The sequence below is a fragment of the Plecotus auritus genome (genome assembly GCF_963455305.1).
Source record: "Plecotus auritus genome assembly, chromosome: 5".
Taxonomy (NCBI): domain Eukaryota; kingdom Metazoa; phylum Chordata; class Mammalia; order Chiroptera; family Vespertilionidae; genus Plecotus; species Plecotus auritus.
In genome coordinates, this window is record NC_137776.1 from 17,236,702 (window position 1) to 17,252,432 (window position 15,731).

Sequence of the window (15,731 nt, forward strand, 5' to 3'; positions counted from 1 at the left end):
GAAATATGAAAAAAAATTAGAAATTAGGCTCTCCCTTTGTTATATCTGTTTCAGAAATATAAAAAGATAATTCTTCTTCCATTATTAGAGTCATATTTCCAAGTGTCACTAAATCTGATGTTATAAGGTCTATTGTATAAGCAAAATCAGAATAATAATTCTAGCTTAGTGCAATGTCAATTATGTTTCAAAAAGACATTTTCAGTGTTCAAATGGCTTATGGAGGGGTGGAATGAACGTTTAGCTCCTGATCTAGGTAAGGGTGTTTTATTTTCCTTGTGGTGAGGTAAGGATATCAGTCCTAAACTTTACTTGAATATTTGACTACTTCATATGTTTTTCTGTAGAAAACTGCTGAAACCTCTTATGTGCTGTTGTACTTATATGCACTTATGATGGGATGGCCCAGGTTCTTTCATTAGAATTTGGGTACCATTAACTTAGGTCCCATTAAGTTAGTTGGCCAGAACTTGACCAAAGAAAATGTTCACTGTGGAGTATACAGGGAGGGGCAACAGTAGGCTTACAGTTGTTCGTATGGAAAATAATACAATGGTTAATAAATAACAATGCAAGAATAAACTCTGTGTTTCATGTATCTATAACTGTAAATCTACTTCTGTCCCATCCTGTATATTGGTGGTCAACTGAAGGTCAACGTGATTTGAGAACTTTTCCTTTCATAGTAAAGGAGTTATTTGCTTAAAGAATGAATTTAGCCATCAGTGTTATTTACTGTAATGGTGGTTCTGTACCTGTGCCAAATGATGATGTGCATGGCAGAATCTATACCCATCCTACTCACATATACCACTTGTTCTGTAGTTATGCTGGCCGTGTGACTTATAGTTATATTGTAGCACAATTATGGTAGATGAAGCCTCTATATATCGTAACGTTATCTGTTAGTTTGGAATTGTTTTTTACTTATGGCTGCAGGATTCAGGGCTAGCAGTTTGGTATGTAGGTTCATTTTATAGAAATTATAAAAAACAAACAAACTCCTTTGAGATTTTCATAGATTTATTGAATTGCTCAGAAGGCTTTCTCATCCACTGTGTGAAAGGACTCCTGAAGGATTGATCAGCAGTTATGCATTTGTGCTACTGACCTGTGAATTCATGCACTGTTGCATAGCATACACAACATACACTGTTATTTAAACATTATGTCAACTTAACATTTGGTAACTCACCGCATTATGGACCAGAAGCTGTGATTTGTATCCAAATAATTCACAGTAGAATCCAGTTATGTTGTCCCATGGAGTGCTGTTGGATAGAGAAAGAATTGCTTATTCATTCATTATGCTTAATTAAAAACATAAGATACATCTGCCCTGGCCAGCCTTTTCATCCCTGAATTCAGATTGCATGGGCAATTTAATAAAAGCTGGCAAAGGTATCTATGAGTAAAGTGCTTTCCATTTGTAGCTGGTTTTCGGTAAAGGTGGTTGACTATTTGCTTCCTTTTATTTTATCTTTTTCATTTATTCTAAACAGGTTGCTTGCTTTGGTGAAGGTATTCACACAGCTTTCCTAAAGGCAATGCTTTCCACAGGATTTAAGATACCCCAGAAAGGCATCTTGATTGGAATCCAGGTACGTGGTGTGTGGTTGTATGCATGCCAGTGGGCACATGCTGGGAATGGCTGGGGGAAGGGACCTTAATTATGGTATCGAAGAGGGAGGTTAGTTTGAACTCCCTCTAAAGAAAACAGCAACTTATAGAGAGAATGGTCAGTTTTTCTCTATATGTTCCCTGATTTTTGCCTTTTTCCATTGCAGTGGCCAATACAAATAAGTAGGTAAATAAAAAAAGACAGAGAAAAAGTCTCTAGTGAAAGGGTAATTGTTCTGAAAGGAATTTAGGGTGCCTTTGAAAGGAATCTCCTTTATTCTTTGGTTATATCTTCTCTGTATGTTTTACTCTTAGTTTTCCTTCTTATCCTTAAACATGGGCTTTCCAAAAGGTTGGGTGTTACCTCTTCTTTCTCTTTCTATGTCTGTGTCTATCTCTATCTCTTAACTTTCTCATTTTCCAGCTCATCTATGTCTACAATATCCATTCTCCAATCTAAAACAATCATCTTTAAGTCATAGTCCTCAGCCACCTCATATTTCCAACAGTCTGGTAGATACCTCTCTCTGGTCTCTCATCCTCATCTTGACCTCTGTTCCTTCCTTTCTTACACTCATTCATTTACATTTCAATTTCTACTAAATGTCAAAAATTCAAAGTTGAAGAAGTTGGGGATTTTTTGAGAAAATTTCTCAGCCCAGCTCTCCATGACTTAATGGGCTTAAGAAAATCAGCATATCCCACAGAATACTATGGAGGTTCTTCAAATATTATTATTTGCTAAGCCTTCCAAGTCAAAGCAGGGTGCAATAATTATAAGTGAATTGCTTCATAGAATGAAAAGGGTCTTACTGGTTTATTATTCTAGGCCAAATATCAATCTTAGTGCAAAATGGTAGTCAGGAAACTTCTATTACCACTCCTTGGAATAGTTATTGCAAGAATGTAAAACCTGTTCTGTTTATAAATTTCCTGAAAAATACTAGATGCTTCTAGGGTCATTCACTTTCTTTTGAGAGTAGTAATTCTTGGATCTTTTGCAAACAATAGCTGGTCTTATATATCACCCCTGCTGTACTTTTAATAATCTCAAACCCTGCATGGTTACATAGAAATCATTAAAATATAATTAGAACAGTACCAGGTATTCTCAAGCCAGTGGGTGATTATTATACATGCCATCTCATTAGGGTGTCTTAATATCTGCAAATTAGACCCTGGAGACTGGATGGGTAGTGGCGTTGGAGAAGTTTCTGCAAAGAGTAACTTGGGATTTTGCTTTATAAAGGTGCCACAAGGGTGAAGGTGAACAGTTAGAGCAGAGACTAACAAGATGACTTGCTATTGCAAATCTTAATGGCAGTTTAGAGACACATCACACCGTATGAGAGAATCATTACATTATAAATGGGTATTAAGTATTATTAAGTTGCAAGTGTGAGAGTTTTTGCCCAACTTCCAGTTATGGCTTAAAGTTTAATGTGAGACCTGGGGGCATTCAGAGGAAGACCATGCCCTTAATCCCCATCTTCTCAACTAATCATATAGTGCTAACATTTTAAAATACCAGTTTAAAAAGGCAGTGATGTATAAAATTGTGCCTTGTTTGGTTCCAGTGCTGCAGGGAAATGTGAAGCAAAAATTAATTTGATCCCTATGAAGTATTTGTGCAATGTTGGCATCAGTGAATAGAACTTTTGCTTTTCAGGAGAAAAAGGGGGGTTTTGGAGAAAAAGAGTTTTCTTAAGCAAGGGATTCTGTGCATTGAGCTTCTACATTTCCATGTACTCTTTTTTAAATTAAATAAATGTTCCGGTAGCTACATGAGTTATTGCAAAGAACTTTCTCCCTGTGCATGAGTGCATACTGTTAGAGATTTAAATATATATGTATTTTAATTACAAAGATACAAAGGAAATATTTAAAGAAATATATAATAAAATATTCACAGCTGTGCTAAATTTGATCAGCATGAAGCCTTCAGAGATATATAAGAACCACTTCCTGACCTACTTTATACGGGAGGCAAGGAAAACTGCCATAACCAACAATTAATGCATAGACTCACCATTATTATGTGAAAGACTTTCACTCACAGTGATTTAAAAAATATGTAGTCATAAATTTAACAATATGACAGAATATATTAACTAGAGAGTTACTATCCATAAAAGTCACTGGGCATTTCTTAGCTAGAATGGAACCAAATCTAATCAAACTTTTTACCCAAACTTCATTGCAACTGTGGACAAAGTAATTAAGGTTCCATATCTCAGGATACACTGTAATTTTAAAAATCATTTTATTTAATACGATTCCACTAGGTCAGAAGAATTCATATAAACTCATTTGAATATATAGTCAAAACTGAAAAAGGATCTGAAATATAGAAATGAGGGTTAGGGCCAGTAAAAACAAGGGAAGGCATTTAGGTGAGTTATATAATGAAGCTCTAAGAAAGAGAGTCCACAACTGCATTTGGATTTCTTAAGACAACCATTGATTTAGCATGGGTGTGGACATCACTCACAGTTAATTTGCCCCATCATTCCTTCATGTATAAATGGGGAGGATGGTCAATATCTATCCCATTTATTTGAGGCAAAGGTCTTCTTTTCTCTTCATCTCCCCACCCGGACCCACCTGCCTGCTATGAGTAGAACAATTTAATTGAAGATACCTTAATGTATTATTAACATTTTATAACAGGTTATAAGATAAAATTAGGGGGAAAGAGAACTATGGAGAAGAGGTAAAAGGGACTCTGAGCCAGGAAGCATTTTTCTTCTTGTTGGTGGTTTAATATATATTTTAATAGTAATTATTACTAAAGAATATCAGCCACTTCAAAACATTTAGTAAATAGTTTGGGGGGGGGGCATGCATACACTCATTGGTGTTATTGCAGTCTTCTTAACATTTTCTTTTCATTTTCCTTTTCTTCCCCCCCCCCCCCCACAATATGTTACACACACACAAACCCTCTGTGTCTGCCCTTCCAAGGTTAAATCCTATGAGTCAAATTACCTAGGAAATTTGAAATATTTATAACATCAACCTAGTGTAACTAGGGCTTTGGAAAAAATCAGGATTTAGATTTTGTCAAGGGATCCTTGTCAACTACTACATGCACACTCTCTACCAAGAGGCTTTCTATAGGCATGGATGCTAATATAAGAAACACATAACGCAGGTTTATATGGGAACAGAATCATCTTGGATTCCCTTGTAGGGTTTCCAGCTTCCTTTCATCCCATCAGGGTTTATTTCTAGTTGCTATGAGCAGGCAATCTGCCTCGCTTTGAAGTTTTCTGGAACAGCCTTTAACGATACAGGATTTATTCTAGAGTAGATCAAGAGCCCTCGTTGTTTGTTCCCGTCTGATTGGGCTATTCAGTGATGCTTGTGGAGAGGCGAACACCATCCAGACAGCTGCGCTTTGGCATCGCGCAGAAACACAAAGCAAGCATTTTATTTGAAAAAGACGACTCTGAGTGACTTGAATAACCTTTTATCTTCAATACAGAATCATTAGGAGCAACTGTAGAGTTGTCAGTCCAGACGCCCCTGTAGAGTCCACAGGCATCGCACAGTATTAGCTTGGCAGAAGTTGGAGTAATGTGAAAATGATAATTGGAGGATATATATATATATATATATATATATATATATATATACACACACACACACACACACACTTTCTTATAAACATGTTCCAGGCAATAAATCAGATTGTACTTCTCACCTTCTCACCTCTAGTTACAAATGGTTTCTTACCCAGGTATTTCCAATCAGCTATTAACTCTGGGGCCGCTCAGATGCAAGCTGACAGCTGTAATTTCTTTTTGTAGAGAGCCTGTTTTATGTGTCACAAGTGTTCAATACACGTTGGATAGAAGTTTATAATGTGGCTATGAAAGCCAACACCCCGGACCGGGAGGCAGAGTGGTTGCCTGGCTGGGAACTGCCAATACTGTCATGTAGGATATTTATCTTTTCCAGCACCGGAACAGCTCCATAATGGGGTTCTGACTGGTGTCTGCAGGCCTTAGAGGAATGGCTGACTTATTTGACTTTAAAATGGTGAAGAAAAATATTACATCCTAGCTCTCCTCCCTCAACATTTTTCACTGTGTCTTTGGCCAAGGTTAGTGCATCTTCACCTCAAATTATAAAATGAGAGGAAGATGGCCCTTCTGTCTCCTATTCCCTCCTCTTCCTAGGCTCCAGTGTGTCTCAGAATCACCAGGAGGGATTGCTGAAATGCAGGTTACTGGGATCCATCTGTAGATCTGGGGTGGGGAGTAAAGTTCCATGTTTTAAACAAATTTTCAGGTGATGCTGAAAATGTTGAGAATCATATTTTGAGAATTACTGTACTTAAGAAATGGTATTTTAGGAAACTGTTTCAACAGATATTATCACATGACTACATATTATCAGTGACTTTTTGCTAGAGGAAAATTGAAGAGATTGGGAATAGTTTGTTCCCAGGGGACCATATTTTGAGAATCACTGTACTTAAGAAATGGTATTTTAGGAAACTGTTTCAACAGATATTATCACATGACTACATATTATCAGTGACTTTTTGCTAGAGGAAAATTGAAGAGATTGAGAATAGTTTGTTCAGTTCATGGTTAATCTATTAATTAGCAATAGGTGTTTGTTGGATACCTTTATGTTGTGCTTTCCAATGTACTTTGGTGCTAACTTAAGTCTGTTCTGTGTTACACACAATATAATGCTCCAAAATTCAGAATATTTAGAATATTTCATGTATATTTGCTGTATTTCAAGGAACTTTAAACATGAAGAAAACCTAAAATGCTATCTAATTCAGTCCCTTGCTTTCCGAGCAGAATTAAACATGAACAAACGAGTCCTATTCTTCTGCCACATCGCTCATTAAATTGCCCTAACACCACTGAGTTACTCTCTGATTTTATACTTTTTTATGTCTAGCCATGAGCTTCTTACGGCTAAGCCCATTTCTTGTTCTTTGGTCCTAAGCAGAAGTGGAAAGCTACTTTTCTGGGCATGGTTACAATTCATGTTCTAGGCCAGTGGTCGGCAAACTGCGGCTCGCGAGCCACATGCGGCTCTTTGGCCCCTTGAGTGTGGCTCTTCCACAAAATACCACTGCGGGCGTGCACGTACAGTGCGATTGAAACTTCGTGGCCCATGCGCAAAAGTCAGTTTTCGGCTCTCAAAAGAAATTTCAATCGTTGTACTGTTGATATTTGGCTCGGTTAACCAATGAGTTTGCCGACCACTGTTCTAGGCTGTCATGAATAACCCTGCACCTGCCTTAGCTGAGATTTATCCAATTGCATTTATCTTTTCTATTTGCTGATGGTTTCCTGTCATAAAACTGCTGTTCTGGGATTGAGAGGGCCAGAATCTGAAAGTCTTTGGGGTCTTTTCTTAGGATTTAGATCTGTTCTCAGAAAGCCTCTGCAAGTAAATATTACGAGGTTTTTTGGGCTGGACATTATCCAAGTTGCACAATGATTTTGCTATGTTTTGTTATTATAATTTGTAGTTTCTCTAAAATTCTGAAATAAAATTATATCCATAATTTTTTTCAACCATTACTAATATAATATAACCATTACTAATGTAATAAATAGATTATAAACATTTACCAAACTAACCAAATTATGCCATCTGTGTATAAACTTTTTACAAGGGAAAACAGCCAAAGTGCTCTCATTTAAAGCAGAATAGGAGTTTTAAACTTTGTATACTGTTGCACGCTTGTTACTGTATACTCATGTTAATGAGCTCAAGGTCATGGGCTGATCTTGGGGTAGGCCACTTAGCTTTGCTTTCTTTCACCCTGACCACTGTCTTGTAAACACTGGCTTTTGGCCACAGGAAGGAGGTATGTTGTGACTGGGTAACCCTGATGCATGAGCAGGAATCCAGGGAAGGCAGGACCTGGAAACTAGATGGGTCCAGCTGGGGCTCTAAGGTCACAGCAAAGGACTGACTACAAGAAAACTAGTGTCCCAGTGCACGGATTCATGCACATTGAAAGGAAATTAATTAGAAGAAATATTTTAATATTGCTATTTGCTTCTTGCTAATGAAAAGAAAATAGGATTCTCCCGAGTGTCCTACCTACCTACTCCAGGACTTCTGTGAGGATCAAATGAGATGAGGCATGGGAAAACACTTCACAAACATTTAGTTAAACTGTAAAATGTTTGCACCTGGCTATAAAGCAAGTTGGGTTCCTGGGCTGAAGAAACTCCAAGGAGGCTAGTTGCTAGGGAGAGGAAGCGTTGCTATGTGACATCATAACACGTAGCCACAGCTACCAGTTTCCGGGCTGGGCTGGGCTGTGAGCTGTGGGCTGCATTTTGCGCCATGGGGTCTTGGCAGCATTGGCTGTGATTTGGTGGGGTGTCACTCCGGGGTTGTGGCGGGGCCTGTGTCCCACTTGGGGGAAGCCGAGTGTTGGTTTGTCGGCCCCAGGTCTGTGGTGCCATTTGTTTTTAAATGGCCAGTGTGCATCACAGCAGCTCCTGCATTAAGCGTCTGCCTCCTGGTGGTCAGTGCACATCATAGCTACTGGTTGGATGGACACTTAGCCTTTTATATATATATATATAGATACCTGAACAGTGAGATGCAGTGTTAGGGAAGCCTGTCCAGAACTAAAATCTATGTGAGGAGGAAGTTGGTTATTGTTATAAGTGTGACAGCCACTAGAGGAACTCAGGCTTGAAAACTAAGGTGCAGGGGCAGGAATCTAGTCTCTGGAAGGGAAAACCACACAATTATTTGAAGAAGAAGAATACTATTTAATGAGAACTATTAATGGACCACTAATAATCCTAAGTCACTCTTCTAACAATTAAGTAGTTTTTATTTTAAATTCATTCATTGAATTGTGAGGGCTAAAAAAAATAATAATTTTTTTCCTCTCATCTTCAAAGTTCTTCATGCTGGGCTAATCAAATGAGCAGAAACAGATTAAAAGGAGAAAATGTACAAAGTTTATTATAGATGTACATGCTGGGGTGTCAGGAGATATGAGACCTGAAATGCAATGGGCAGTTGAGGCTCATGTGCCATTATGGGAAAGGAGAAATAAGCAATTTACAGGTAGCTGAGGAACAGCCTTACACAGATGGCAGCTAGGCACCTCAGAAACCATGTGACAATGGGATGGGAGGGGGAAAGCTAGCTACCAGCCCCCTGCCTGAGGCCTTCCTATCTAATATTAAGGTGAATATGTTAAAGGAAATATAAGATTCCCTTTCCAAAGCAGGCCTTTCTATCTGAATCTCTTAGGAAGGAAAGGGGGAAGGTCAAGATTCTATCTGAGTCTTGTTTCTTATTTTTTTTAAATATATTTTTATTGATTTTAGAGAGGAAGGAAAAGGGATAGAGAGATACAAACATCAATGATGAGAGAGAATCATTGATCGGCTGCCTCCTGCACACCCCCTACTGGGGATCAAGCTGGCAACCCAGGCATGTGCCCTTGGCGGGAATCAAACCTGGGACCCTTCAGTCCGCAGGCGGATGCTCTATCCACTGAGCAAAACTGGCTAGGGCGAGTCTTATTTCTTATTAACTGGATTAAAATCAATAGTCAAAAGGCACATTTTTTTTTGGGGGGGGGAGCGGTTAAACTTTGGTCCCCTTTAGAGTACTTACAAGGACCCCACCATGTGGGTAGTGTTGCTGTATCTATTTAATAGGTGGGGAAAGGGCATCCTAGGGCAGTTAAGCAAGTTGCTCAAGGTCACAGAGTTTGTAATGGAGCTCCAAGAAGTAGGTACAGTACTGTGCTCATTGCTGTCTTAAAAATGAAGAAATGAAAGCTCAAAGACTCGAGCTTTCCTAAGCAATGATGAATGGTAAAGCCAGGATTTCAAATGTAGCTTGTGAGTTCAGAGCCCATCCTTTTACACTTTGCCTTAGAGTAAATGCAAAAGTGAGTTCCAAATGATTGACTTATTGCAGGGTGCTGCGCGTGATGCTAGGACAGGGCATCATTACTGAAGGGCAGTACAAAGTGCAAATTCGAATTCAGCAATTAGAACAGCTTGAACAGGCAAAACATCCAGCAAAGTGGACTTGGCATTGAGCTCCTAACCCAGGCGTCTTTAAATCCTCCCTGATCAGAAAAAGGATCCATGCAGAACTGGGGTTTATCTGCATCTACAGACAGAGATTAAGTGGATTAAATAGGGACTAGAGGAATTTGAGGGCAAGGTAAAAAACAAGAAAGCAGAGAGTAAGACAATGTGGATGGAATTTTATCTATATTGGAAAAGAAGTAAACACTCGCACTCGATACAGGAGGATAGAGGATAAGACTTGTCATCTTTAAATAGAAAACACCTGGCAACGTATGGCATTACCTCTCATGGTGGCATGAGAGAATACCATATTACATATAACTAAATAAAGAACATGTATATTTAGAAAGTGAATTGTATTAAATTCCTTTAATTTCAGCAATCATTCCGTCCAAGATTCCTTGGTGTGGCTGAGCAATTACACAATGAAGGTTTCAAGGTATGTTAATTTTTTACAAGTTGTTTTCTGTCAGCATTGAACTCTCTCTACAAAAGAAATATTGAAACATCTTAGAGAATTAAACAGGTCAAAATATACCCTAACTTAATAGTTTCATATTTTCAATGGAATCAAATAATTAGAAAGACTAGTTTTTTAAAAAATGTATTTTTATTGATTTCAGAGAGGGAGAGAGAGAAACATCAATGCTGAGAATGAATCATTGATTGGCTGCCTCCTGTATGCCCTCTACTGGGTATCGAACCCACAACCCAGGCATATGCCCTGACTGGGAAGCAAATCACGACCTCCTGGTTCATAGGTTGACTGGGCTAGTTTTAAGGTTTAGTACATTTATTACAAATTTAGAAAGTTTAGCTTACACAGAATTGGGACACAGTTCCAATACATTTCCATATATTTCCTCTTTTTCATTTATCTGTTCCCATATGTAGTCAGAATTTCCAGCTGCTACGGTTATAGGCAAAACTTCTTGCTGTAGTCGTGTCAACAATAAAAATAAAGGAAAAAACCTTCTTTGCTATGAATACATTGACACAAAGCCTGGCTTAGTTATTAAATGTTTTATCACAGCAAATAATGCAGAAATATTTAAAGTGCCCATGACTCTGGATAGTGAGTCTAAGTCTGTATTCATGGTATCGCATTGCTTCTCTTATTCATCAGTTTCTTCTCCTTTATGTTTTAAGTGTCACGTGTATCCCAGCAGGCTTCTTTGCTTCCTGAAAGCCTTCCTTGTGATCCAGTAACTGACTTTTCCATTTTAACCACAGCTCTTTGCCACAGAAGCCACGTCAGACTGGCTCAATGCCAACAATGTCCCTGCCACCCCAGTGGCCTGGCCGTCTCAGGAAGGACAGAATCCCAGCCTCTCTTCCATCAGAAAGTAAGAACTGGGCAGAGTTGTCTTAGATAAGGAAACAGATAGAGGATCAACTTTGGGAACCAGTGTGATGGGAATACTTCATCTTACCCCCTTGCAAGTCTTCTATAAGTCCGCTTGGGCAACCAATTTTAGATGAGTGAATTTGTGGATGAGAGTAAAGTTTCATTCTCGTGAACTCTGCTATGACTATGAACACATAATGCCATATGTGCACATGGTGATATGTAGCATCTTCAAAATAGTTCCTAGTAAGGGTGCTTTCCTTGACAGACACTGATGTCTCAGTGATGAGAATCACGGGCATGAAGACTGTAACACAGAACTTGATCTTGGACGTCAAACTTATATTATGTCTATATGTGTATGTCAAGTACAAGTTTGACCAGCTGTCTTTCACTATGCTTCATTGACTCAGTCAACTTCTTGAGCACTTGCCACATGTAGAAGACTCTGATGAGAGCTATGATAATGTCAGTCATTGGATTACTTAGTTTGCTATTCTTTGATCAGGTGGGTTACTGTGCTTTAGGCTAGATTTCTAAGACATACTATTTCAGCACGCTGTGTGAGCCTTCCAGAACACCGATACATAAACACAGAACTATGTGGCATAGGTACATACGAGATAATTCTCAGGGATATTACACCTCACTGAATGGCTAAATCACACCAAATCTATGCACTATACTATTTGTTAGAGCTCCTAAGAAGGTAGCTATAAATCATTATCAAATTAATAAAAGGGCAAATTTTTCAGACCTTAGTAGACTTCCAGTGATGTAATAAGCCCTCACTTAGAGCTTTGTAAAACAATAGTTAGCATTACTTCATGCCTTTGACATTTAAATGTCTCCTTTGTGTGTAGCAGCCCAGCAAGAGGATGTGAAATGGTTTAACTCAGAATCGGGTGACCTGCATTCTCATACCATCACCTGAGAGGCAGGGGGATGCAGGCAGGGAAGTAAAGTTAATCTGGGCATGGAAATATGGGGTGGGCTGGACTTCAACGCTGGGGAATCATCTTCTTGTAAAATAATTAAATATCTATCAAATTACCAATTCTTACTATGGATAGATAGCATTTTAAAGAGAAAACCAACCTTTCCATTCATTTTGTTAGACTTTCACCAGAATTCTTTCAAGAGTACAATAATAAAATTATAACTCCCCAAATAGTGTAATGTGAACATTTACTTTGAGGAGGACAAATGGCAGTCAGCTCAGTATGGCATTGATTCAAATGGCTAAGAGAGTAATTTATGTATTTTAGAATTAATTATAAAATATACATGGTCACCTGCAAGCTTTTGTTTGTTTTGTTTATCCTTCCAGACTGATTAGAGATGGCAGCATTGACCTGGTGATTAACCTCCCCAACAACAACACTAAGTTTATCCATGATAATTATGTGATTCGGAGGACAGCTGTTGACAGTGGGATTGCTCTCCTCACTAATTTCCAGGTATATCCTTTTGCTCAAATACAGGGTGCATGAGGATTTTTATTTTTGTGCCTCCCTTAAGAGTGTTTATCGATCTATGCACATCTCTCTCCTACCCTTCTTATAACATTCAAAATGGAGAAGAATTTCTAAATAGAATCTAAAATAATGATGCAATTATGGTAGGTCGTGGCCTAACCGAGACAGCTGGTGATCAAGCAATTGAGATAATCAAAAGCCACGGATAGCCATGGCTCTCTCATTACCCATACAATTATCCTTTAAATAAGAAGTGTGGTGTGGCATGGAATCAAGATACAAACTTTTATTCCATTGTGTCTAAGTGAAAGTCACCCCATAAAAGCAACAGGTTAATGATTGAAGATCCAAGATATATGCAAGCACTTGTTCAATTCACAGAAAATGATCGCATGAGGCATGCTCAGCTCTGTGTGGATGTGACTCCTCAAGTTCTTTATCACAGGGAAAGACTATTCTTCGAGACTCCTTACCTTTCTGCCCATCATATTTTTTCCCTGGGTCAGTTTCAATTCCTGTTCTGGGGGTGAGGAGTGGGGAGGGTGCTGGGATAAATTTACTCATGGTGATGTCTGAAATATAGCAGAAAGTCCCCATTACATAAAAGAAAAAAATTTTCTTTATTTCATCTCATGCCCCTTTGAAAATTGGGAGCAGAAACTGACTTTTCACTCCTGGTTCATTAAACATTCACTTTCATATTATCATCTGGTTTGCTAAGACTCCTACGCTTTTATTTTCAGGTGACCAAACTTTTCGCTGAAGCCATACAGAAATCTCGCACTGTGGACTCCAAGAGTCTTTTCCACTACAGGCAGTCCAGTGCTGGGAAAGGGGCATAGAGAAGTGGACACCGGCTCCATTCTCAAACCAACCGCAGCCACATTTTATCCCGAGGAACTGATTCCCAACTCTCTTCCCAGAGATGAATGTTGATACCAAACCTTATTTCAGTTTACTCACTTATGCCTTAATGTTCTTCCCTGTCACTATTAAATTGTCGTCAGTCACTTTTCAAACGCCTTGCATAGAGATTCCTTCCTCAGTAACTTGTTCTTCGCGAGAATGCATCTCTCTGCTAGTGCCTTATTTTCGGTGGCCAAGCTTTCCCCGTGTGCTTACTTGCAGCTAACATTTTATGGTGCTGATTAATGATAATCAAGGTAGAAGAAGTTGCTGCTCTGTCTTCTGAACTCTTTCTATGTAAACTTCACAGACACTATTGTCATTTATAAATAGCAGCTGCCACCTCAGGACCCTGTCACAAGGCACAATACTCTAAAGCTTTGTGAAAATAAAGCCTGGATTTAATTTATGAAGCCCTTCATCGTGATGTTTGTTTATTGCTCCTTTTTAATAATCATTCTATCTGGTTCATCCAGGAATATCATCCTCCCTCCCCAAGATACTGAATTTGAGAAGTGTGACAGAGGTCTTTAAGCAATAAATTTCTTTAAAAGACACTAGTTTGCAGTTTTGGGTTTTGGAGGATGTCAGCAAAGGGTAGATACCGCTGAGGTGGTTTTATTCCTGTTGTTCTTTGGAATTTTAACCTGAGCCAACTGAAATCTTCAGATTGATGCCATTTCCCTGCCCTCCCCACTTCCTGCCAATTTTGGATACACTTGGGTGTTACATTCATTCCCTTCAGACTATGGATTCTGATGATCTACTGAGGCTCATGCTGCACTGTGAGTCCCACACATTTTAGGCACAAGGTCCGCTTCCCATCTGCATATAAGAAAAGTCCTTCCTTAAGGCAGCCTTTGTATCTTCAACCTTTTTGTGTTATTACAAGTGCTTTAATTGTGAACTTTTAAATAAAATACTGTTAAGAGGCAATGACATTGTACTCTTGCATTTATTTACTTATTTTATGTTGATGTATCTGATGAATCAGGGTTTGAGGCCAAATAATATCACTGTTTCTTTTTTCTGTACAAAGAAATATAGGGTATGAGCAAATTAATATCTATACTAATAAAAGGGTAATATGCTAATTAGACCAGATAGACCAGATGTCTTCCAAACAAAGCCACAGTGGCAGGGGCCGAGGCAGAGGTGGTTAGGGGTGATCAGGTAGGCAGGCAGAGTGGTTAGGGACAATCAGTCCAGCAGGGGAGAGTGGTTAGGGACAGTCAGACCAGCAGGGGAGAGTGGTTGGGAGCAATCAGGCCAGCAGGGGAGAGCGGTTAGGGGCAATCAGGTTGGCAGGGGAGAGTGGTTAGAGGCGATCAGGCAGGCAGGCAGAGTGGTTAGGGGTGATCAGGCAGGCAGAGTGGTTAGGGGCAATTAGGTAGGCAGGCAGGTGAGTGGTTAGGAGCCAGCAGCCCTGGATTGCGAGATGGACATCCCCCGAGGGGTCCCAGATTTGAGTGGGTGCAGGCCGGACTGAGGGACCACTCCCTCCACCCGTGCATGCATTTTGTGCAACGGGCCTCTAGTTAAAAATAATGAAGCCTAGGCTGTTGCATTGTTTTTCTCGTCTCCCTCTGGCTTATAAGTCTCATTAAAAAATTTAAAAGGAAATCTTTTGAGACAGTATGGATAGACCAGGAGAGCATTATGCTAAGGGAAGTAAGCCAGTTAGAGAAAGACAAGTAGCATATGATCTCACTTATATGTGGAACCTAATGAGCAAAACAAACTGACAAAATAGAAACAGAGGCATGGGTTCATGGAACAGACTGACAGCTGTCAGAATGAGGGGGGCTGGGGGGGCCAGATGAAAGAAGGTGAAGGGATCAGCCAAAGAACATGTATGTATAACCCACAGACTCAGACAACAGTGTGGTGATGACTAGAGGGAAGGGGGACCAGGGGCTGGGTAAGAGGTGGGCAAAAAGGATGGAAAATGGGGACATCTATAATAGTGTCAACAATAAAAACAAAGAAAAAAATTTTATTATGTGGTTATGTGGCTATACTGTATACCACCTTTGATCCAGATCCTTTCAAATATATAGTTACAACCACATGCGGACTAAAGATTGCCACACACATATAATAAACCGTTAAATAACTAGTCTGTTATGGAGAAAAGTACTTGGATCCAAACAGAGGATGATCCATATTGCCTGGTGAAGACAATACCAATTACCCCGGTGATACCATATCCTAGAAATACCACCTACAATGTGACTTTATGCAGGTCCTAAGATAATGATGACATAATAGCTTATATCCCTTCTGTCTCAGTCTGAAATCAAGGTTTTACTATTT

General features: G+C 39.2%; 1 protein-coding gene across 1 annotated transcript in view; it reads left to right on the forward strand.

The window, feature by feature from the left end:
• The window catches only part of CPS1 (carbamoyl-phosphate synthase 1), a 144,297-nt gene extending 129,916 nt beyond the window's left edge, over window positions 1-14,381 (forward strand). The window contains exons 35-39 of the mRNA XM_080671221.1: window positions 1,503-1,601; window positions 10,063-10,122; window positions 10,917-11,029; window positions 12,362-12,491; window positions 13,253-14,381. Of these exons, the coding sequence (XP_080527347.1) occupies window positions 1,503-1,601; window positions 10,063-10,122; window positions 10,917-11,029; window positions 12,362-12,491; window positions 13,253-13,351 (501 nt within the window). The 3' untranslated portion in view covers window positions 13,352-14,381. The remainder of the gene's footprint in view (window positions 1-1,502; window positions 1,602-10,062; window positions 10,123-10,916; window positions 11,030-12,361; window positions 12,492-13,252) is intronic.
• Window positions 14,382-15,731: the final 1,350 nt, after the last annotated feature.